This window comes from Dromaius novaehollandiae, chromosome 9 (genome assembly GCF_036370855.1).
Source record: "Dromaius novaehollandiae isolate bDroNov1 chromosome 9, bDroNov1.hap1, whole genome shotgun sequence".
NCBI lineage: Eukaryota > Metazoa > Chordata > Aves > Casuariiformes > Dromaiidae > Dromaius > Dromaius novaehollandiae.
Window position 1 is genome coordinate 20,189,209 of NC_088106.1, and position 25,238 is coordinate 20,214,446.

General features: G+C 39.3%; 2 protein-coding genes across 6 annotated transcripts in view; both read right to left on the reverse strand.

The window, feature by feature from the left end:
* Positions 1-20,562, reverse strand: part of DAW1 (dynein assembly factor with WD repeats 1) — a 34,758-nt gene extending 14,196 nt beyond the window's left edge. The window contains exons 1-8 of one of the 5 annotated variants that reach the window (XM_064516884.1): positions 20,390-20,562; positions 19,825-19,899; positions 19,239-19,314; positions 14,123-14,286; positions 8,114-8,186; positions 5,551-5,690; positions 1,761-1,819; positions 972-1,094 (exon numbers count right to left, since the gene is read on the reverse strand). In XM_064516884.1, coding sequence (XP_064372954.1) covers positions 972-1,094; positions 1,761-1,819; positions 5,551-5,685 — 317 coding nt within the window. In that variant the 5' untranslated portion in view covers positions 5,686-5,690; positions 8,114-8,186; positions 14,123-14,286; ... (1 more) ...; positions 19,825-19,899; positions 20,390-20,562. Of the gene's footprint in view, positions 1-971; positions 1,095-1,760; positions 1,820-5,550; positions 5,696-8,113; positions 8,187-9,774; positions 9,873-14,122; positions 14,585-19,238; positions 19,315-19,824; positions 19,900-20,389 lie in introns of those variants that run through there. The other 4 variants (XM_026109792.2, XM_026109793.2, XM_064516883.1 and 1 more) reach the window with 4 other exon arrangements.
* A 1,770-nt stretch (positions 20,563-22,332) lies between these two features.
* On the reverse strand, positions 22,333-24,708 carry CCL20 (C-C motif chemokine ligand 20). Its single transcript, XM_026109716.2, has 4 exons — positions 24,436-24,708; positions 24,044-24,158; positions 23,164-23,241; positions 22,333-22,869 (listed from the first exon to the last, which is right to left on the reverse strand). Exons 1-4 carry the CDS (start codon positions 24,515-24,517, stop codon positions 22,842-22,844), a joined length of 303 nt encoding a protein of 100 aa, XP_025965501.2. The 5' UTR covers positions 24,518-24,708; the 3' UTR covers positions 22,333-22,841.
* Between the last annotated feature and the right edge of the window lie 530 nt (positions 24,709-25,238).

The window sequence follows — 25,238 nt, forward strand, 5'->3', positions numbered from 1 at the left end:
TTGTTCTTTTAAAGTAAAGAATAATACCAGAGTAGAAGACACAGTAGGTTCTAGTCTTTCCATTTAGAAGGCACAGATGATGCTCAGAATAACCTAAGAACAAGTCCTCAACATTTATTTCCTAAAGGCAATCGTGTACTGCTGAACTGGTAAATACGACATCTGACTGTGAAAAAAGTAATGCAATTCAATGTAAAAATACAAATTAATTTCTGTCTTGTTTTGCAGAGAAGCAAAATGATTATTTTGACACAAAAGCTTCCTCCAGAAGTGGATGACAATAAAACTTCAGTACCTAACATGTAATTCCCTTTATTTAACAGGTGGCAGTTCTGACCAAGGCAAACAGTTATTGCAGAAAACAAAAGATGCACAAGTGCATATCTGACATCCACACAGCGGCACCCTGTGGACTTAATGAAAACTACTCAACAGCCTTGACATTTCCAAATCATGTCCTAAATAATAATGAACGTGTAACGCCAAATGGAGAAATCCACTTCTGTCATGATAGAAATGTTATTTCTCCATAACTGAAGCAAAGAAGCGGTCATAAGCATCTCTCTTTTATCATATACAATTATATGGAGGCAATAAAGAATGATTAACATTCAGAACACAATCTGATTATATAGATATTATCAGAAAAAAATCTGTTTCAATATGTTATTTATACTGAGTCATATATATTTTTTCAAGACACTGAATACCTAATGAAATTTTAGCTGTGAATTTCTAAATATTAACTTACAAATTAAAGCAGAAAACATGCTTGAATGTGTCCCTTATACAAATAATATACAGTGTCTTCCTGTGGTTATCAGCTACAGTGTAACTTTCCCAGTTCAGAATTTGAATAGTTTCAGTTGAGATTAAATAATTTATTTTATGTTAAAATTATAGTAACAATTCTGAATTTGCAAAATAGCCTGATTAGCAATAATGATGCATCTCAGAGAAAATATATTTACCCATACGGATTGTTGAAAGCTATTGCATAGACAACATTTCTATGTCCCTCCAGTGTACGTAACTCTTCTCCTGATGCAGTATCCCATACTTTGCAGGTTCTGTCATAACTTCCAGTGATAAAGCTAAAATAAAGAGAAATTAATTTCTGAATACTACAAGTATCTTAATGGTCCTGGAGCACAGCCAAATTAATTATTTCCACAGATTTCAGGCAGTATTGTTCCAGCTCCTAAATCTTTTATTTCTTTCCAAAACATTGATTAATGACCATGGACATTCCTATTCCTTTTCTTTCTTTTTTTAATATTAATCATAAAAAATAATTTATTTCTAAACTTTAATGTATTTCAATTAAAAATCAAGCTGCTCCTTCTGAGACACAAAAGAAAAAATTATTAGGCCTAGGCCCAGAGCGAAATCAGTTAATGCAGAATTCCACTACAATCAAAGTTCCAAATGAATTTATGTCAAAGACTCATTTGCTTTTAATGACATTCATTTTCTTGCCATAAAGGTGCTTCTTTGTTAAATGCATTAATTATCAACAAGCTATCATCTTGGAAGAAAAAAAATATATAAACTGAATCTCATCCACCACTTTTTTGCATTTCCTATTGGATCTCCCAGAGAGGCCTGAAATCTAATCACCAATCTAAAGTGGCTTAGAAGCAGCACGGCTGACTTCTGTTTTTCAGGAAAATAAGGACACTGAAATTCACTTACAATTTAATTTACAAATACAAAACTGCCATTAGTAATCATAAATTCTGAATTTAAAAACAACTTACCGGGAACCGGATTTGTTAAATGCTACATTAGTCAGTGGTAATATATGTGCCCTAAGTACCTGAAATACAAGGGGGGAGGGGGAGAAGAAAACAAGATCTGATGCAATTTTTTCATAAAATCAAATTACTCAGAATATTAAGTAGCTTAGTATTTTCTCCTCCTCCAGTCTACTTAGCAGTTTATGACTGTAATACATTAGCCACTAACTGAAAAAAACATGCCTCATCAGGTTATCTCTGTGAAAATTGCATAGTCTTTCCTCCCTGTTTCCTTTTCCTCCAGCAAAGTAACCCTACACCAGAGCTGAAAAAGCAAAACAAATGGGTAAGGGGACCATGCCTGATGAACTGACTGATGAAAAAAATCCTAACTGCTGCTAAGCCTCATGCAGTGACCCAAGGATGCAGGTGAACTGAGTATTTTGAACCGTTTATGTTACCGGATGCTTTTGGCTAGTACATGGTATCGTTCTAAAAATGGGAAGAACAAAATTAAAGGTACAGGTCCATCCTTTGGGGTCATAAGAAAAAGGGCACACAGAACTAAAACAAAGATACTTCTCGGGATAAAATTCAAAGAGATTTCAAATTTAATTTCTGCCTGTATCGTTTAGGTTATGAAGGACACTATTTTTCTAACGCTGGTTCTAAGACCCTCAGTCAGACAGTACATATTCTTTATGTAAATTACTTCATACTCGTAGTAACATTTTAATTTTATTAAACATAGGTAAAGATAGCTTCAAAGGCTGCCCAACAAAAGCCAGTCTGTCCTGATATTTTAAAAATGACAAAATAGTATAATTGCATTTGTGTTTGAGTAACCTGGTGATTGTATAACATGGTTTGTGTTTGAAAACTTCCATCTCTCACAAGCTGGCTTCTGCTTGAGTCAAAGTATAATAAAATCATAATCTGGGAAATCACAGCAACTGCTGACGATGAAATAAAGGGGTGTTAAAAACACAACAGTGGTCCATTAGGTCCTCTGTAGCATCGAGAATGAAGACGACATGATTTACGAGCGAGGCCATTTGAACTTGTTGTCCTTATCTCTTGCTTTCTTACATCTTTCTCAGCTGCCACCCATAGATTCAGAAAGGAAAATAAAGGGAGCTCAGAGATCTCAGAAGAGTAGGAACTGATCAAAATGGAAGAGAAACAACAAGGTTCGGGTGAAGGATTGAGAAAGAGAGAGAGACAGAGACAGAGCAACAGAGAGGTATTTTATGTTAGAAAAAGAGCAATATCTATTCTCTACAGAAAGCAAGACAAGTTCCCTTTTCTGGTACTGCAGTGGGAATGGGCCATGAAGATGTGGAGACGACAAAAATATTTTGCTTTTTTCAAACACCCAAAGTATACAAATGTATGCATGTGAGCATGGCTAATTATGGAAATTTATGGAAATTTGATCCATGACGTTTTTAGGGCTCTATGCAGGCAGCTCTGAACAACAAATATATCTAAAAAGTATGAACAAAAAGGGAGGAAAACGCAATGGGTTTATGTTCAATTTCAGATCATGATTTTTTTTTCCCCAGCAGAAGTAGCACTGTTCTTTCCAGGCCCAATGCTGCAGTTGCTTCATCTACAGAGCTCTAAATCAGCAAGAGCTGCTTGAGTCAAGTGGTACAATAATCGGTGATATCAAAAACCTCAATTCTGCAAAATCCGCTATACCAGTCCCTAAGACAAAATCTGCAGATCAGTACAGCATGCCATTCATTTGTAATAGCTTAAAACCTGAGAACCTGTCAAAATAGCTTGCTCTCTGCTGGGTGTCTAACAACACCATCATCACAGTTACTGGAAATTACAGTAAAGGTGGGTTTATATCACTGCTTACATACCCTTTTTACATTATGCTCCTGTGCATCAGGGAAAAATATTCATTTCCAAACAATGCAAACATCTGGAACATTGTTCAGAGAAATGTTTTCTCCCCTCACCAGTCTCGCCCCATCGTATTGGTATCTCAGCAGCTTCTAATACTTGTAGGTTGTATTAGTACTTACACTAGTGCTTATATGCATGTTGTACTAGTACTATAGTACTCATTTGCATTAAATGGAACTGAAACATAAAACAAGTTCTTTTCACACACTTCTAACTACTCCTGAATGAAGGAAATAAGCCAACACTGATCAGATTTGCCTGCTTCTATTATTTTCAAATAAAGAAAATCAAACAATGCACTATACCCAACAAAGAACAAATATATTATTTACAATGAAATTCAGATATACATTTGATTATTCATCAGTGCCTGTGATGAACAATTTTAAAAGACTATGAAAATCAAGGCATTGTCACAACAAAGCGTATATCTTAAAACACAACAAAATCTCTTTAAATTTAAAATTCCTTATTATACATAGCTTTGTTTCCAAGTTTAAATATACAAATCTTTTATATAATTCACCCAGTTATGTCCTATTGTTCAAAAGAATCCAAATGATTTCTTGTAACATTTTAAGTCATGTTTTTAATCAAATAAACCAATACAAAAAAAAATACTAAAAACACAAGATTTCTCTTCTTCCCTCTAAATTCAATGTGACAATAACATAGTGATCAACAATTTTAAACAGCTACACATTGCCATCTGCTGACACAATAAAGATACAACACTTAATTATTACAGACTAAAATGCAATCTCTGGCATTAAATATAATTTTTTATTTTTCTTTCCGCAATTAAAGACAGCTAAACCTATTCTCTTCCCATAGACTGAAGACTGGACTTGAAGTCCTGAGAGGTCACTTCTAGTCATTACTCTTAAAAAGCTTACTTCTTTAAAATAAACATACAAAACGTTGTGTGGAAGCTGAAGATCACACCATCAGTATTCAAACCTTTACAACTTAAAGGGTGACAATTTTACATAGTGTAAGACAGTATCAACACAGCAACTACACTTTCCCTTACTCAAAGAAAAGAAAGGTGAATGTGAGTAAAATAAAAGACGAAAATTCCTTAAGTTCACTACTAGCCTTGGGCCTGTTATAAAGGTGATGGTTGCAAGGCCTGGCATTTTATTAACCTTAAATTATCTCCAGATAATGAACCACTATATAAATTATCTTTTATAAGATCCACACTATTGGGTACATTCCTATTACTACCTTTTCATCAGCTTTGCAAGCCAAACAGTAAGAAAGACTGCTAATAATCTTTTTGTTTTTAACCACCTATACCATCTATTATTCCAGCCTTACCGACAGAATCCACCACAGAAAGCCTACATGGCCCCAACCCTTGAAAATCTCTGAATTTCTGTATCATATCCCTTGGCTGGCAGAAAGTAATGACAACCAGTATTGCCATATGTAGCAGAATATATAAAATAATCGTAATTTACACAAAATGAAAAACAGAAAGAAATGTGTAGAAAAATATTCAGGGCCTTTCCCATCAGCTAATTTATTTGAGTTCTATTCACAGTTTTTGTTTAAACATAGCTCTGGGTGTTGCTGGTTCACAAAGTCATTTGACAAATAGGATAATTACTTTTCTCCATCCAAAACACACCCTTGTACATCAGCCTGTGTAAACAGTGTTTAGGAACAGTTATACTTCCAGCCTTTTGGGGGAATTCCTAGCAGATATAGCCAGGCCAGAGTCAATCTCTCCAAACACTGCAGAGGTGATTAAAAACAACTGAGAAACTGGTCATAGAGTCTAAATTTTGTGTTCAGTCACAACATACATCAGTAAAAATGTACTCACCCAATTACAACTGAAACACCCCCAAATCCCCAAAATTATTTTTAAGATGCCTCTGACCTTAAAAAGATAGAACTTGTGATCCTCTTGTTCCCCAAGCTTCTCTTGCAATCTTCGTATTAAATGTATGACCTGTTCCTTGCACGAAGCTGTGATGAGAGGTTCTCCTTTCTGAATTTCTTCTACTAAAGCCATGACATCTGTGCTAGTTATGAAAAAAAAATTAAAAAACAGATTTCATCCTCTGACAATAGTTATGATATAAAAACATATTGTTTACTTACAGAGAAACGTAAGTAAGCAATTATTTATATAAAATTATTATTTATATAAAATTTATCCCATTCTATAATGGCTTAAAGACACATGAATAAATCTTTTTCTGTTTCTGTACTTCTTTCCCTCTTTTAGTATAGCAGTTCAGTAAGATCTGACTTTTAAAAATTTTAGCTTGGCAAGACCTCTTCCTTTTCAAAGGGTTTCCATAGAGGGTCAGATGCAGGAGATAAGTTTGCAAAACTGGTAGTTTAGGAATAAATATCTAAATTAAAGTGGAGTTTCATAAATTCTCCAAAAGCACACTGAGTAACAACATGATAAAATATATATGAAAGTATTAAAATAATCTCTGTCCATGGCTTCACAAATTATGCCTATTAACAATAACTTCCAAAATGCGGTACACGGTCCATTGGTGTTTATGCAGCTCCCAGGAAGTGGTTCACATCCAGTTGGTGGAATCGTATCTATTTTTCATATCATCAGATAAACTGCTCATTTCTGGCCATCCACAAGAAACACTGAGGGTTGACAATACGCGTCAGTCAGAGCACTAACAAAGACTTCTAACTGATCCTACTGAGAAAGCCTAGCATTTTATTATCATGTAAATCATCACAGCCTAAAAGGGATCTTCTTAATCAGTCCTCTAAAATGGAGTCATATTCTCCTAAATTAGTATTCTCTCAGTGCTTATACTCCTATTAATTCATATGAGACAGCTTATATCTTTCCATAAACAAAGTGACTCATTAGGATTTATCCAGAATACTAAGTTGGACAGTTTCAGGTAGACAAAAACATGTAATTTTTTAATTTGGATTTTTCAGCTTGCACGTGCAGGCTACGCTGCCTTCTAGGTTTTGTCCGCAAGCAAGGACTCTTCCATATGACCATCAGTAACAAGACAATCACATTACTTCATATCTTTCTAAGCTCCATGGGTTTTGGTAACTTAACTTAAAGGTGTAATTTTTAGCCCTTTCCGAAGCTCTTCCAACCAGACCCAGTTGTGTAGAGATGTTTGCTGCCTACTATGATCAAAACCATATGAGAGCTCTCAGCTTTCCTTTTTTTCCTTCTTTTGGTACATAGAAGACCTTAGCCAAAGGAGGTACATAAAATCTGATAGCCCTGATAATCTCTCTATGATGCCAAACAAAATGTTTTGTGAAAAGATCCACTAGAGATATAACTATATTCTGTCACAGACTGCACAAAATGTCAGTAGGTCAAATAACTTCTCAAGCACTGTTGCACAAGTTACACGTAGTAGTATCAAACCTATGTCAGTATAGTAACCTGCCAAGTCAACTCTCCTTCAATTAATCATTGCAACAAATTTGTTCTATTCTTCACAAAGACGACAGATGAGTTAAACATTGGTGCCTTCCAACTGTCTGAAAGTCAGGGCTAGATGTTATTGATGATCATCTTCCACATAGTAAGTTTCACTTGCTTCCTCATGAAGCAATTTCAGTTTTCTGTCTTAGCCAAAGATATCAAACTTAATTCTAAACTTGGCTTTGAAACAGATTGTGTATTTTATTCCTCAGTCAAGCCAATCAGGGCCTGATTTTTGGATATATCAAGCCCCTACTGCTTCAATCATAATATGCAGGAATTTAGAAAATCCGATTATACACTCTTATTTGTTCTTCCAAAGAACCCAACTACAATTAGATTCATAACAAAAGAAACAGAAAACTTCCATTATTTCCAACAGAAGCAGATACTTCATTTCTCCACATAGACATACGAGAGGGAATTATTAATACTTACTTACCTATCTTACACTATCTTACCTTAGAAATAAGAGAATTAATGAATCAACAGCAGCGATCTGAACTTATGCCTAGTTGTTGTTTTCAGTGATTTCAACCTGCCCGTTTAAAGCAATATAACTGGGAGCTGAATCAGACCCGGTTTTTGAAAGCATTCTAAACAGAAATATTATTACAGTACCTAAGAACTATCACTAATTATAATACTACAAGCCTGGCACTATAAAACTCAGTATTTCTGCTGGTTTTGAACAGGCATCTTGATAATCATAACTCTGTAAGCAAAAAGAGCTTCCACCTCTGAACAGTGGCAGAAAGCATAGCGGTAATAATCAGTTGGAGTGCAAATTCTGTATTTAAAATACAAGCAGCAGGAATGACTGCTTTTTTTTTTTGCTAGTTTGTTTTACTTGTTGCTGTTTACTTGTTGTTGTTTTGCTTGTTTGTTTGGAAAAGACATAACTGCCCGCAATTACATTTAAAGCAATCAAATAGAGTTGTATATGATCATGCTATAAAACAGCATATAGTGCTGTTATCTGAAATAGAATCATACTTACTCAGGGCTAAGATCAAGTAGATCTATGGATCTGGTCTTTGGCTCACCACATTGTACATATTCCAGGATAAGCCCTTTAAAAAAATATGGCAAACAAGTCTTAAACACATGTTAGGGATTTTGTGGTGCACACTGTAGATCTCAACGCTTGCACTTGTGTTAATTACAGCAGTGACTTAAGCAGACCTACTTCCAATTCATGAGATTAGAACTAGAGTAACAATTCTTGTTATAAACGAGAAGAGTGATGAACAACTCTTATATGTTTATAGGATAACAGATATTAAACATCAATATTCTAAATGCTATATTTATGATTCATTTTCAGTTCTAGAAATAAAAAACTTTTTTTTCCCAGCAACTTTTTGTATGATTTCACCAGCTCCGTTTTCAAACAAGTTGTCCTGCAGATGTTTTTTGTAGTTTGGTGTTCCAAGCAACTTGGAAAACACATTTTACAGAAACCATTATGTTTATTTTCTCTGCTTGCAAAGGCCTATGTGCAGTAACGCACAGAAAATCATAACACACTTCTCATTTCTAGGTATGCTTTGGCACCCGTGTAAGATGTACTTCGAGCTTAACCACATTGCTTTCTGTTTCAAAATACTCATTGAAGAGCTCTGCTGCTCCTTGGTTTCCCATGGGAAAGGATATTTTGGATGAATTTTCAGGTCATTTTGCAATTTACCAAGTTTGTAAGAAAAATATTTAATTTGGCAGAAAGGCCTGCTATTACCTCAGGCGTTCTGACATTATTTGCCATCTCCATCTTGTTTCGTTTCAGAAAATGCAATAAGGCTCCTGAATGAGTTAATGACACTCTACAAAGGCAGCTTAGCAGTACACCTTTTTAACACATGGGTCTGCCCAGAAACAAAGAAACGAAAAAGGAGTAATAGGCCGACTTCTTACCAAACTGGTCATTTAGTAATGCACATGCATTTTTGGTGTGAACTATTCATTTCCATGACTTGTGTTTTGATTTTTTAAACTGTTCATTGCTCTGTAGAGCAATAAGACTGCCTCATTTTTGCAACAATAAAACCATTATTTCCCTCTGGGATCCTGCAGTGAACTCCTCCTAGATGGGAGGCCATACACGAAAGAAACTGCTGGAAAAATTCACCACTGAATTCAGGATTTCATTCCAACAGCTGGTGCACGGTCCACTTGCTCCTGCTCTCACCTGCTACATACACAGTTAGGCCATACAGGGAAAACCCTCACTACCGGAGAAGATTTACAAGCCAGAAATGGGGCAGAAAAGTCACTGAGTTTTCAGCAGCCAGCTGCGTTTGTGGAAACAGCAGCCAGTACCAGGGCGCCCTGCAAAGGACACCCCCAGACAGGGCGCGTGGTGCCATTTTACGAATTCACCCGTGGAGCCAGAACGACGCTTCCGCGAGCCGCAGGGAGCGCGAGGCGGCAGAGCAAACCAACGCAAATACCGGGCTGTGGCGGGAACGGCCACGACGGCCACGGAGCCGAGCGGCAACCGGGCTCCTGCCGGTGCCCGGCCCAGCCCAGGGCGGGGCCCGGCCCAGCCCAGCAGCAGCCAGGCGATGCACGACCGCCGCCGCCCCGGCCCGCCCCGCCGCGCCACCTGCTGCGGAGGCAGCGCGACCCCGGCCCGGCCCCCCGCGCCGCGCCGCTCCGCACCCGGCGGGTAATAGCGCAGCAGCAGCCGCCTCAGCCGCATCCTCCCGCGCCGGCCGCCAGCCTCGGCCCGCTCCCATAGCAACCCGCAAACATCCGCGCTGCGCATGCGCTCGCCGGTAGCCTGGCGGAGATGGCCGCGCCCCTCAGCGAGGCCTCGCGCCGCCTCAGCACCGCCCGCGCTGCGCGAGGGTCCGCAGCGGCCGTTGCCCGCGGTCAGCTGCGGCTGCCCCGCGTAACCTCGCGCCCTCCGCTGGGAGCCGCGCGGCACCCGAGCCCCGAGCCAGACTGCGTTGAGCAGCGATGAAAAGCCTGAGCGCTGAAGAGGCGGCCTCAGTAGCCTAGGAAAGCCCTCGGAAAATCACAGAGCTACTAAATGACCAAAAAAAAAAAAAAAATGGCCGAGGGTTAAAAAAAAAAAAAAAAAAAAAAAAAAGCCTTGAAGAAAAACTAATCAGTTTAATATTTTAAAGGGAAACACAGATAAATGAAGAGGAAAAATATGGTTTCATCAGAGACAGGAGAAAAAAATAATGTGTTTGAAAAGAGGTAACCAACAGGGAATCATTAAAAGATAATGGATTTACAGCACAAAAAATTCGAGGCAAGCCTTCGGCAAGGATGTCTCCTGAATAGGGGGAAGCAGTGAACACACTTTGATTTAGGAAATCGTCTTGTAGCCCTTACTGTTGACAACAGGTCAACAGAGCGCCAGTCCAGGTCAGCATTAACAACACACGACTTTTTCCCAAACAGCCCCGACTTTTTCCCAAACAGCCCCGTGGTCCCCTGCAGCTTCCCTTTGAAGATAGTCCTTTGGTTTTCTGAAAGTCAGGAAGTAAAACACAATGGCCAATTCCAGATTTACTTTGGGACATGGCCAGGGGACAAAGGGGTCTTTGGGTTTTTTGTTTCCGTTTATTTTAATTCTTTTTAATTGTCTTATTTGTACGTGGAAAGGCAGTTGTCTCGAGGAAGATAAGAAATATTTTCATTGAAAACAATCATCCCCAATTAAGCTAAACAGCTTTTCCTTTGAATTGACTTACTTTGAACAAGCTTATTCAAAAATAACTTTTTGAACAACCCCTACTCTTGGTGGTCTCCAGTTTCTTAGTAGGTTTTTGTATTTATCATAATCAGTATCCACCCAGATTATAATTTTTGAACATAAACATTTTCTCTTCTCTTAATTTATGCGATGCTAGCAGTGAACATGCCATGGATACTGCTTCCTACATTAACTCCTTCCCCTCTGTTCTTCATAAATACACATTCACGCAGCCTCTCTGATAGACTAGTTAACAGTAACTGGAAGTGTTGCATTTAATTTTTTTAATCAACTTTAAAGGCTTGATACTTCTCTACAGCATAAATTAGGCATATCTCCAATTCCACCGTAGTTTATATAGTAAGCATCTGTTCAAGTCTTGTACTTCAGGTTTGTATTTACCTCATTGCATCAATTATTGCCATATTCTTGAGAAGTAAGTTTTTCAAAGTTTTGTTACCACATGCCAAAGACCTTTCTTTTTTTTCCATGAGACACAGATACGGCAGACGTCGCCCCAGTCTCAACAGGGGAGGAGGAAATGGGGCGACCTCAGAGCCCCATGACGTCATCCCCTAGCAGCCCTCCGCACCCTCGCTCCTTGCTTTCTTGCTGTATGTCTCCATCTAAACCCACACTCCTCGCAGCTCATCATCATCCGGGGTTAAGAGGCATTAACGACCCTCGGAAGTTGATCAGTGAAATCATGAATGAGACCAGCCTTGACTCTTGTCCCCTTTTCTTGCCTCTGGGAGCACAAGACTCGGGAACAGTGGAGTCACTACGGAAAAGCTCTTAGCTCTCTATGCCGCCTGTGTGCAGCGTGTCCCAAAGAGGCTCCAGGATAATGACATCGGTCAGGCTATTCCTGTACAGTAACTAGGAAAAACTGCTGACCACCTGGGTGGGGACAGTGCTACACTATGCTGAGAAACAATTTTTCCCAGAGCACCACCCAGTACAGGCCTACGTGCAGAATAAACATGCGGAAACTAACAGCACGTATGTCCTTCTGGACCCACAAAATGGACGCACAGTCATAGCGCAGGTAGGGTTACCTGGGAAAGTTCGGGCAGCTGAGGTAACAACTGCAGGGAAGGACTTGAAGGCAGCTGATCCCTGGAGGACTAGTCAAGCAGGGACACTGCAGACGCACACAGGTGGGTAGGCAGGCTGACCTGAAGTCTATACCACTAAATCTTCACTGCCATTTTTACCTGTGTTAGCTATGTCATGACCACACTTCATTTTGCTGTGTAGACATCTGGGTCAGCTACAAGTGCTCTATAACCTGGCAGTTGCATCGCTCTCTAAAAACTGTTGATACTTCACAGCCTGGATCACTTTGGACATTTCCAGCACACAGCTTTGCTACTTAAACCTTGCATCAGTGGTGGCATACTAGACAAGATAAGCTTTCTAGAAAGAAGGAACATTCGTCAAGACACAGAGCTGGATGAGTTTGTGGTAATCCACATGTTTATGGTATTCCTATGAAGTGTCTAACCAGAGCTTGTCTGATTTAGCCACTTGCATCACTTAGTCTAGGAAAAAAAGCATCACCTCTCCCTTCAGACCTTTCCTCATTCATATCACAGCTACACCACTACTGCAGGACTGCAGGCATACAAAGTTAAGCAGAAATGCAACACCTTAGAGTTCAGGGAAACAGTCAACTAGCACGTAATTTTAGGAGGAAGAATTTTAGCCAAGACTGCTGAGGCACAATTGGTACCTTGAGGTTTTTAGCATCCAAAGGCTGTAACATAGTACGTCTACAATGAAAAGGCAGCTTCAAAGAATCTGCATACATGCTATACACAAAAATACTTACACTGGAAAGACAAACGAAATGCTGAGACATTCGGCCAGGATCTGCAGAAGTTTTTAATCTATGGATGAGATAATCAGCTTTGATGTTCAAAGATGAAAAGTATTGATGTTATCAGCCTGGAAGGATAACTTATAAATCAGTTGCTCCCTGTGTGCATTTTTGCTCATGTCAGCAGTTTGCAGGAGCGGCAGAAAGTTAAGATACTATAAGCCTTGTTATCAACATTGAAAAGTCTTTGAAAGGCCGCAATATACACTTATCTAGAGCACTGGAGACAGCTGTTTTGGACAGTATGAGGCAAAATTAATACAGTTCAATGAACAGCTTGCTTTTGAGAACTGTGGGCTTCTATCTATCATCACAGACTCTGAAAACCTCTTTTATTGAGCCAAAGTATCATCCTAAGAAGAATAAAAAGAAGAAAGTATTTCTCACTCAAGCACACTCTCGCTTGTAGAGAAGAGTGGGTTTTAGGCTTCCTGATTTAGAGCTGTATCATGACCCACTTGTTCTCAAGTAGGTCAGTCTGTGGTATGCTGAACTAAATCAGAAAGGCCAGCCCAAAAGTAGTCTGAGTTAAGGGAAAGATGCAAAAAGCCACTTCCTATTTCTGTTATGTTAGTCATGAGCGTAGTGAACTTTTACTAAGGGGAGTTTTTTGCATGCCGTCCTTTTTCATAACTGTCAAGGTCTATCAGATGCAGAAAGATCGTGCTCTGATATTTCCTTTTTTGTGCTTAGCTAATTAAATAGGCTTAGGTAACCCTTCCCGAAGTTGTTTTATTCTGGAATAGGGTTCCTGTTTCCTCTTGCCCAAACACATACCCATGCACACGTACACTTCCCCATGCATCGTTAGAGCTGCTTCTCATTTCTGCTCTGTTATCTGTAATGGTAATCATGACACCACAGCTGTGAAAATGTTAAAACCCTATCATCTATATAAGGACATCAATTTCCATGAGTTTGCTGTTTGCTAGGTAACTACTATTCTGGGAGACAGAGCTGACAGTATGTTATGCAACAGACAAAGCACCCTCTTTTCCAGAGATTCTCTGTTTTTCATCTCTGTATGGCTGATTATCCATAATAAAAAAAGAATAGTTACTATGTGCCTATGAAATGTGTCACCTACAAGTTTCTGTTCACATGACTAGACACGAGTGTTGAGTACCTACCAGACATAGCGGTAATAAGTACTGGAGGAGAACAAGATTTTTCTTCTTTGCTCTTTTCTTCTATCTTCCACGTCCAACACACTGCTTACTTTTCCCAGGCAAACATGCTAATTCCATACATTTTTAGTTCTTTCAGTCAAATTTTCACTTAGCTGAAAAAATTTTTCCCTTTCTATCCACTTTTTAAGGGAGAACTTTCTTTCCTGTCTTAAGCTTGCCAAGCTGATGAGTAGACCTGGAAATAGAAAAGACTCGAAGCAAAAAAACAGTAACATGTATTTCTCCTACCTTCTCTGAGAAGAATTCAGAAATGCCTTTTATCTTTCTTCCCATGGTCCAGACTGTAGGTGGCTGAAGATTTTTTGATTAAGGAGAGCTTTGTATCATCCAGTTAAGATGGAGCTGACAAAATCAGGTAATTGCACACAAATTCTGTGGTCAGACTGTCTGAGCTGTAAGATGAAAGCCTGTGAGTTATCCTGATGCACCTACTGAGGAAAACAGGAGCATTTCTCCTCCGTGTACCTAACCTACTCTTGGGTCAAACCACTTTGAGACAGGAGGAAGCAAAAGCTCCTGATGAATAACAGGATTTCTCCTAAGCCTACAGAAGAGTTGATAAAGATAAGCAGTGAAAGCCACTTCCTTTTAGAAAGCACGGCTTCACTAGAGTCAAAGCATGTTCATTTCACCATCATTTTTAATTTTAAAAGTCTAAATAACTCATTTTGGCTTTCATATTTCATTTCTGTGATGCCAAAATGTGTTAGTATTTCACATACACCTGTACGTTTCCAACACTTTGTACATGCCTTCACTAAACATGGTAGGCCTACTGCACTGTCTGCATTTCACGTTTCCTAAGTTGCCTTACCCTCATGTTGATGTACTTCATGTAGATGTTCAAAATATTATACATATCACCCATTCATTGTAATTAACATTAATACAGCACTACACACTTTCAAATTAACAAAACATTACTGCCTATTCTAATAATGATTTCAAGCAATGCTATACAGAGGGCACCTCTTTGAGATTTGAATTATCATTCTGAAAGACATTTTGACCATTTATTCCTAATCGTAACACTTTGAAACATTCAGATGCCCACTAGAATAGAAAATCACATTTTTCAACCAGGTCTAGTAAGTATATATTTAAAAAAATCAATCACAGCAGTAAGGTGTCTTGCCAGAATATTGTTATTTTTGAGATATACGTGACAAACTTACATGAAAATCTTGGTTTCTACTCCTCAAATCCAGGTATATCAGAAAGGTGATTCGTACATGAGGCAATTACCAATTTTGAGTGAATAGCTGAAGTCACCATACTGACCACTCTACAGCTCTGAGTTAACCTGCTATACTATATCTATCATTCTCAGGTTCCCATTTGCCTACTTTCTAAGTCTGCCGTGTTCTCAATAGCTTTGTACATGACCAATGATGCTGCAAGAACATTAAACTGCTAGTTTAACCTTGACACTGTAATTGACAATTTCACTCTTAATTGGACCAATCACTTGAACCCCTTGCCACTGATAACTCCGATTAGGCGACGGCTTGACCATTTAGCTCGTAGCACCTAACTATCCTCCCGAGGTACGAGTCTAGTTTTTTACAGGTTTGCAGTGGTTCTTCTGTCCTTGATACCTAATGACACTATCTATACTCACCTGAATACTTACTGTAAGAATCCTTGGTACACAGTTTATCTCTTTGCAAGTTGTATTCTTTCAAGAACAAGCTATCTTTTGATTAAATTTTATCATCCAGAAGGCATAGGAGGAGGATGCAAAATTTAAAATGAAATTGTACTGGATCATCCTACACATAAAACTGTTTTGCCCAGGCTCATGAGCAGACATTGCCCCACAAGAGAAGACAGCTACGATTTACATCACAAGAGGTGTAATCAGAAGTAAAGAATACTTTGTGCTCTGTTTCCTACACTTTGCTACATGCCATCACTAAACATGGTACTGGCTACTGTGCTCAGCGTTTCCTGTTTCCTAACTTACTTTATCTTGTAGTCTTCTCCTGAATGGACCTTATCATATCTTTCTCACAGGTGAGCACATGTTCACGGCAGTTTCCTTTTCCAGAAGCTGGTTTGTCCCCATGTCTAAGCATGTCTTACCAAGTAAGGTATTCGCCGCAGTTTGGGAAACCGCAAACTAACAAAAACAAAAGAGCATATCTGATACCTTATTCCGACTGTCTGTGTCTGCCTTCTTATAGAGTCTCATTCACCATGGCATAGGAAACAGTTAATGTTAGCCCTTGGGCAAGCAAAATCTTCATTGAAATCTGTGAGTGACTACATCCATCTCCAGCAGTAAAGAAGGGAAGGGGGAAAAGCCGTAAACCAAACTGACAAAATGTGCAAATCTTCAACTGAGACTGAGACTGCAATTTGTTGACTGAAAAGTAGCTCAACATCATCGTTTCTGATAACTGAAATAGTGCTCACTGCAAGAAAAGTCTCACTTTGGAAACGTGGCAATAGCTTTACCTTCAAATTTCACTGCTACAGCTACTACTCAAAAAGCACAAGTGAGATATCACAGAATCATGAAACTAGCTTCAATATAAGAAGTGTAAAAAAATGTAAAAAACAACTGAGTTCTTATTCGTCTTTTGTTTTCTAAGGTTTTTGCTGAAAGTTTGAGGGCTAGAAAAAAGAATCACTCTTAAAGAATGTAAGGGATGAGGGTTTTAGGAACATCAGAATATTCTGGGAGATGGAGTATTGTTGTGAGACAAGAAAATCCTGAAAAGCTAGTACACTGAAATGGCTTGGATTCAGAGCCTATAACAGAGATTCAGCCAAGAGCGCTTCTCGAGCATCCCACTAGATGAATCTAGGCGGTCTAGAATGAAACTATCTGTATCCCTGAAATATTAGGAAATAGTAAGTCCATGAGACCCCATGGTGAATTTGCATTGTTTTGAATTGCAAAAAGAATAGGATGGGCCTCCAACTGTAAAAGTAAATTAATAGTGTATTTAATGAACCCTAGTGATTGCATCTCATGGATTCCTTTGACATTCCTTTGACCTCTGTGTTAATGACAATACTAACGACTGCGGAGTAAACAGATTTAACAGAGACTGAGGTAGAGACTTTCTATCCACAGACTACAAACCATACAAATTCAACTCCCATTTACAGCAGTCACCTCTTGTGAGAGGTAGCTCTTTTTCCATGGATTTTCATATCCCTTTGCTGGTACAGTTAGTCTAGGAAAATCTGCTATGTGCATGCCTCTTTTCCTCACTTTTGTGTGTGCAGCTGCATGGGGCTGTGATGGCAGATAAAATTCCTCCAGTACAGGACATGCACTGTAAGTGTGCCAGGCAAAACTCCTTATGTGGACACCATATATAGAATATCTGTTTCTTTCAGGGGATCTCAAGCCAGACTATCCATTATCTCCTTGAGACAGAGAAAGTGAAAAAAAATTTTAATTTACAGTTAAGGAGTAGCAAAATTCCAGGAACACAGCAATGTAAGTGCAGATGCTTATGAACGAAATTGTTATTCTATTTTGCGGATATAAGTTGAATTCATAAAAGAAAAATTAAGGAAATGCTGTTGTACTAATAGTAATAACAATTAATAATACTATTTTAGACTCTACTTCTCCTGTGAAGTATTTCCTTTTTAAAGATACAATATTTAAATTTCACTTGGTATCTTCACGTTAAGCATGCGTTTTGAATTGCATAATTGTTGAAAGATGCTATAAATTCAAGGAAACTGTTTTTGACAAATGACTATGAAACAAATGCCTGGTTTTATTAATGGTAATTATATGAGCAATACACTAGGCTCAATACACTATAGCAGCCACAGCACCATATCTATTGTATATTGCTTTTTAGTGTTCACAGTAACTGAAGATATAATAGATGTGGTAGAGATGAAAAAGGAACTTTTGCATAATTCTTATTTCAAGAAAAGTAATGACTGCTCAACCTTAAATGTTAATGGTTCAGAAAAAAACAGGAGCAAATCAGTAGCAAGCATGCAAAATTGTGAGAAGAGTCGATTCTAGTCTGTGCTGAGTTCCAGAGAGCATTTGTACATGTAGATCCATTTCAAAAGCCTTCATGAACTCATATCTTCCTCAGTCTTTTGCTTTGAAAAATTAAGAAAAAACTGCTTTAATAAAGTAGTCAAATTCACTGGCCCAAGGAATTCAGTGATGCTTTATCAATTACTTGAAATTTGCCTTTGTGTTCTGTCATTTTTCAGTCTGGTTCAGGTTAATCCCATCTGCTGTAGTGCAGATGAGTAGTAATGGAAAAATCTGGCTCAACCTCACCAGGTTAGCTCCAAAAGCAAACATGCTGGCGAAACCCCTTTCCTCTGCTTTAAAAAAAAAAAAAAAAGACAGAAAAAAGAAATGCGCTATCTTTTCAGGGCAGAGGAAGGATTTCTTTTTCAATGTTATCCAATGAGCATTTTCTTAGTTTCACTGTTCAGGCAAGCAGGCCAGAGAAACATTTGAGCCTTACCATATTTATAAGCAACATTCCACTATAGGTATAGCTATAGATGCATTACATTAACATATTATTCACATGTGTCATCAATGGCAAGTAATGTATTGATTTGCCTGTGTTTATCACAAAACATTTTGGTTTTAACTAATGCCAACAGCTCTTGGTGAGCTCTGACTGGAAGTCATCTGCACCTGAAAATGCACAAGGAACAAACAGAGCCATCTGAAAACCTGTAACCGGGTTAGGACAGCAGCACTGGACAGCTAAAGCTGATCCCTGCAAGAACAGCACAACCACAAAACCATAGGAGCACAGATCATAGCTTGCATTTATGTAAATTCACACAGTTATAACCCATCAGTTATAACTTATCATACACATGGCATAATATAACTAAAAAGATTAAAAGTATGATGATGGAAATTTTACAAGACAGAGAAAGAAATCTGAAGACTAAAAACTTCTATTATGGTTTGTATTTAGGCTAGGGATATTGCCCGTGGCCTGATATTTGTGATAAGACTGGCAGAGCATAAAACAGCTGAGATCAAGTTACAGACGGCTTTTTACAATTGATCGCCTGTATTGTTTTGATGTTTATCTAGTTGGGTGTATGCCATTAAAATCAAGTGACAGTTTCATAAGCCCAAAGCCCTTCTGCTTTCAGGAATTCCCCTATTTATTGCTCAGCAGAATTACAGTTGTACTATTTGTTCTAGCTAATCAAAAGTGAAGTTCAGTTACGTGTGGGCTCGTTGATACTGGTAATTCAAACTAATGGACCAGTTATCAATGCCACTGTGAAAGGGCTCAAGGTGTCTCTGTCACGAAGTGCGCTCAGTAACGCTTGGCCTTCAGCGAGCTAATACGCTTGAAAGCGTTCATACCTCAGGCTGAGAAGTGGTGCTTTCACCCATTTGTCTTGCATCTGCACATGCTTTATGACCCGTCTTTGTGTGGCACCTGGAAAAGAAAAAAAAAAAAAAAAGATGAGGAACAACATTCCCTAACTGATGGTTAGGAGCTACAATTAACTGAACAATAAGTCAACAAATAACTTAAAGCTTGTGGTAACTCATGAGATACAGCAGGTTTGTGTTTTAACAGCAAAAAGCAGCAGAATGGTTGCTATTCCTTAGAAAAATCACTGTCTGTATAATCCAAAGTTATTTTCATCAACATCTTTGCTACCTTTAATTAACACCTACTGTTCTGAACATTTAAACACATAGTGTGTACAGGAACAGATGAAAGTGCGTATTAAAAAGCATTCTTCATTGTATACCTTTTTCCATATAGCTTTTTTTGTGTTGAGATAACGTCACAGAGCTGTCCACAGATATAAATAGGTAAGCTATAATGTTTAAACACATTTTTCCACTAGCCCACATATCCATAGGTTACTCATGCATCAGACAGTACTAACCAAGAGTAGTCATACTATAACTGAATTTCTTTAAATTGGTAACTTACACAATAACATTAATTTCACAGAGTTACTGACAGCTGCTCCGTGTAATTGATGACAGCCCTAGCAGGCACTTTTCCCTGTGTGTAAGAAAGGCAACAATCATAGTTACTTTGTGTTGGAGTGGGAGAAAGACATATTAAGAGATGAGTAAATCAAAATTTTGATTCCATATAGGAAGATAGTTCTCTGACAAAGATCTCAAAATAATGAAGTGCCATAATGTCCTGAGTGGGAATGGAGTGAGATTGCTTTAGAAAATAAAAGAATTTTTTAAAGAAAAAGTAACAGAAAGTAAAGACATGCACAGGAGTCAATACTAATGTTCCAGCAGGTGCAGGAATCATGGAGGACTGGTCTCAAAAGGGTGAGAGCAGGAGACTTGGGAACTGACATAGGAAATCGTGCTGAGACTCTGACGGCAAGGCCCTCACACCCCCTCTCAAGTAAACTCAAGCTGTAACAAAAAGGCTCTCTGGCATTTTGCAAGAGAAAATAACTGGTCACAAAATATTTTTCTAAATAAATGGAAGGAGGAAATCCCCAAAGGTATAGAGGAAATAAACTCACCTACACAAATGCAGAACAGGTGCACCTGCCCCCCAAGAAAACAGGATCAAGGTTTTCTTAGAAATAGTCATCGTTTTCAAAGCTATCAGAACTTTTACCGTCACTTAAGGTTACTTTCTCAGAAAAACGCAGCTCCTCCAATCTGATGATTTTAGAGGTATCGCACTCACTTATAATGCCTGCTTGCGACTTCAGGAATTCATGAAAGGACATGCTGTTTTTACAGGGAATTTCCCACTGGTAGCCTGACAACCTATGTTGTTGAGCATAGGAACCAGTTTTCAGGTGATTTTTTTCCTCCAGTGAGGTTGATCATAAAAAAGAATTCAATTGCAAGAAGAGGAACTTTAAAAAAAAAAAAAAAGAAAAAAAAACCCACAAGTCACAGCTCTGTGGATAGAGCACCTGGGCTTTTGTGGAGATAGAGCTGTGGCTGACAAGAGGAAGAAGGAGTTGCAGAAGTGATAGAGAACATTACACAAGCCCGACTTGTGAGTACAGCGAGCCACCCACTTAATTTCAGACATCGGTCTTCACTTTCATATTCTGCTCCTCAGTTCTTAATTGCTTACCTTTGACTCCTGGCTTTTCTGCACAAAGTTCATACATAGCTCTGGTTCCTAAAATCTCCACTGCTCTCTGCAGCTCCTCTCCCGCTATTTTGCCACTCCTCCCTGGCATTATTCCTATTTCCCCACTTCACTGCCACACGCCTTCCCCCATCCAACCAAAGCGCTCATGTCAGTGCCAGGCACCACATTAAGATTCTGCCAGCAGCTACCAAGTATTCTCCTTCCCTCTTATCCCAATACTCCCTCAAACACCCTATCTATTCCCAGGGTAGGGACTTCTGACACTTTAATATGCATCCATTAAATGCATCTGTTCCATTTTGTTGGTGCCTGATAGCCCCTGAGCTCTTTGGCTCATCCCATACAGGAACACGCACCAGTGCTGGCAGAAAAGGTCAGAGTTCTGCAGTTTGCTCCAGTCCTGTTAAGAAACTCTGGAAATTCCCAGTGAACGTGCTGGGTAATGACTCCTCTCTGGGACGGCTATAGCTACTTATTATATCCTTTGTGAGGGATGTGGAACCTACCTATTGGAAACTCTGAAACCAATTAATCTTGCTGCTTCAGAGCTTCATCCCCAGTGAACAGCAAGTTCCCAGGTTTGCAGGGCCACAAGCAGGTAAGCAGGTTGCGTAAGTTCTGGCAGGTTTTGAAGCTAGAATCAACCACCATAAAAAGAACACATCAGCTCCTCTCTCAAGGACACCAAGAAATGCATAGCTGCAGCTGAACATCTATCCAACATTTAAATTAATACTCCTGTCTGTGTGACTAAGAGATACCAAAAATCAAAGCATAGATCTGTCTGAAAGACTCTGGTGTTGACAGGGAGAAGATGCCTACACAGCCTGCTTGGTCACACCCCTAAAGTCCATGTGGGCCATGTAGCTACAGAGCAGAGCTGCCTCCCCACTTCATCCTGCACCCACACCGTATGCTATGAAGATCCATTGCTTTTATCAAGCATCATTTGTAATGCCCCTCTGAAAACGTCTCCTGCAGAGATGACCTTTAGCTGAGAGCAGACAGTATTAGCACAATCATAATCCTTCTCAGTAGATGAGCTAGAAGGTTTCTCCCGAATAGATACAAGAAACCAGTAAGAGAAATTCCCTCTAGTTTGATTAAGATGAGATTGAGCCAAGAACAGGTCTTCATGTTCATCAAAAGCTTCATATATAGCTGCTGTCTGAGAAAAGGATTATATCCCAAGGAGTTTGTAGGTACCCATAGGGCAAACAGAGCGAACAAGCTGGGCAGTGGCTTTAATAGATGTGAATACACTTGCATAATTGTTTCAGTTGGAGGCTCACGAGCAAAGGAATTTATTGCAAGGGAGAAGTTACCTTTTTCAATTAAAAAAAACATATCACATGTAGACAGATTCATTTATTTTTTTAAATCTCCAATTTCCATTTTTTATACAAACAGACTTTAACAATAGTTCAAAATGTATTATCATGCTAAGTAGAATTAAAAGGAAACATATTTTGGTGCAAGAAAGTGCCAAAGAAGTAACAAAATAAACAGAATAAATAACCTGCTTTATATATGCTGAACAGCACACGGCACACGTACAAAAAAACTATGCAATAAACCTAATAGAAAACATACTCTGTACAATAGCTTAAGGTAGTCTTTGCTGAATAGTAATCTACTGTCACATATTAGTAAGTAAAAGAGAAACTTTAACAAAATGCTTAATTCAAGCAAAACAATGATGCAATATGAATCAACCTGAGAAGTTCAACGGTTCCAAAGAAGCCAGAGACAGTGGTTAGTAAGCACACAACAGTGTACAAGATGACGATCTCAACCGAGAGATTGAACCTAGTGGTTCTTCAGCCACGTCTGTGTTTAGTTCCCTGCTGGAAACCACATCACATTGACATCCTCTTGAGCTTATGGCTGTTAAAAGGAATGAGAGAACACACATAAATAATCACCTCAGCCACAAGTCAGTTGTAGGCATCTCTCCCCCAGATTTAGCAAATACAGGAAGAATAGCTCAGGTAGAAAAAGGACATATGACATGATTGTCCCAGAGAGGAATCTAAAAAGTAACCATGTCTAACGGGAGATAGCAATTCTAAACATGTTTGTTTTTCTATCAGAAGTGGCCTCCAGGAGATGTAAGAAAAGGGCTTTTATAAATGCTCTGTTTTCATCAACCTAAGAGCTTTTAGATTTTTAGATTCCTACCTCAGCCAAAGAAGATGCTTCTTCACCCAGGCTTCCTTAGGATTTACGCAGGCGTTCAGTCCACTGTGGGTGTGGAAACTGGAAAAGAAATAATGGTAAAAATATTAGTAAGTAATTGTAAAAGCTCCACACTAGTAAATACTATGAAGCTGTATTTAGTGAAACAAAAAAATTCATCATGTTACTCCATATAAAGAATAGGAACTACTTTTCTAAACACCAGTTAGATAAGGGATGCTACACACCCCCTTTCCAATTCCACATGAACAAAAAGAAAAACCTAATGAAGTTTAAGCCTAATAGCTTCTTTAGTCTTGGGGATCATTTTTTGCGCCATACACTGTACTCAATTTGTTGGAGACATTGAGACAAAGAACTTTGTTGGATGCAAGAAATCATTTTGTGATACTAAAGGAGAACAGTTGCTGTCAAGCTATGGTGACAGATCAACATTTAGGAGGGCTAAATCCTTGTGAGACAATTTCTGATCTCTGTCAATTAAGACAACACTCATCACTCATGTGACTGTTAACAGGCTGCAGCAAGGAAACATCTGGTGTTGGCCAGAGTTAAGCTAAGCTGAAGACTAAGCACCTTCTTGTTTACACAGCTGATTCCTAAGCTGCCAGGTTTATCATTTACACTGTGCAGCTGTCCTCTGATTTAGTAGTCCCTATCAACTACAGCTCTTACAATATTTTGTGAAAAAGTATTATATATGATCTACTCGATTCAACTTTTGAAAAAGGTACCAAAAAAAAAAAAAAAAAAAAAGAGTCAAGCTTACAGTGTTCAAATCATTGCTTTTGCCCAAATGGACATCCTAAGGCTAATACGCGACTCACAGAAAAAACACAGGGTCTCCCAAAAAGTAACTTACATGATTGCACTGATATCGCAGACTTCACTGGAGAGCTGTTCAGTATAGCCCTTTATGGCCCACCGAGGCAGGCGCCCTTTGCTGTAAGAGAGGCAGCAGTCTTGGTTGCTTTGTGCTGGAACGAAGGAAAACAGGAGGTAAATAAAAGCCCTTCAGACCACGCTGCCAAGGATACTCTCTGTTCGACCCCTGACTACCCAGCTCCCCGCTGACAGGGGAGAGGAGGTAGGACTGCAAGGAGTAAGCAGCGTGCTTTTGCTGTCCCTTCCAGCTCACGTCTGGCAGTGCGGTGAAGGAGAGCACATACATACACACGCAGCCCAGCGTGGCTGGCATGTGCCAGAGCAGCACCAGGCACTGCTTTTTAGGGCTGCACGCCTGAGCTCACTCACCTTGGGAAGGACCGGAGAGCGACAGCACCAGGAGCCCCAGCAGGGAGGCCAGAAGCAAGCTCTTGCAGTTAAAGCCAGACATTCTCAGAGCGTGCAGCGACTGTGCTCCCGGGTGCTCCGACGCTCCTGCCAGCCCTGCCGCTCCGACGCCTGCTTATAAAGCAGCAGCGGGAGCTGCGGGAATTCACACGCGGGCGGGTTCCAGCCTCATCATGGGTTTCCCCACAACAAATTCCATTCTGCCCAATACAGCCCGCACCTTCCTGGTGCTATGAACCAAGATAGCAACATGCTGGGGATTTTTTTTTTTTTTTTTTAAGTAGGTTAGAAAAAAAAGATCAGCCAAAAAGCAAAGGAAATAAAAGTCCGTGAGGTAATGGTTCTGTGGGTGAAGCACACGTGTATTTTTAGGGGCAGGAGTGTGGGTTGTGAAATGAGGAAAGTCTAAATCTGAACGCTACCTGCAGAAACGGCATATTTGCTTTGCTCTAGTTTAATAAACCCAACTTTGGGGCAGAGGGAGGTGGGCCTAACCCAGATGATCATCTCAGTATAGCATCCTCACAGAAGCTGGGTAGCTCTATCTTCTACAGTACCAAAGGACTGCATTAATATTTGCTGGTCAGCCAACACAGTAACATCAGACTTCCCAAATTACTGCTTTCTGAGCTTTCTTAGTTCTAGACTGTAGTATTAGTGGGTCTGTGTAAGCCACATTCAGTATTCATGGAAATGGGTTTGCTTAGAGTTTCTTTTACTGTATACTTACTGCAGTCACTTTCTGCCTGTTCGTTACACATCTG

Excerpts from the sequence above, each read along its gene's own strand:
- CCL20 (XM_026109716.2), bottom strand. The coding sequence starts at position 24,517 with ATGTCTGGCTTTAACTGCAAGAGCTTGCTTCTGGCCTCCCTGCTGGGG. Across the intron at positions 23,242-24,043 it reads TGCGATATCAGTGCAATCAT|TTTCCACACCCACAGTGGAC; the intron begins GTAAGTTACTTT and ends TTTCTTTTCCAG. Across the intron at positions 22,870-23,163 it reads AAGCATCTTCTTTGGCTGAG|CCATAAGCTCAAGAGGATGT; the intron begins GTAGGAATCTAA and ends TCCTTTTAACAG.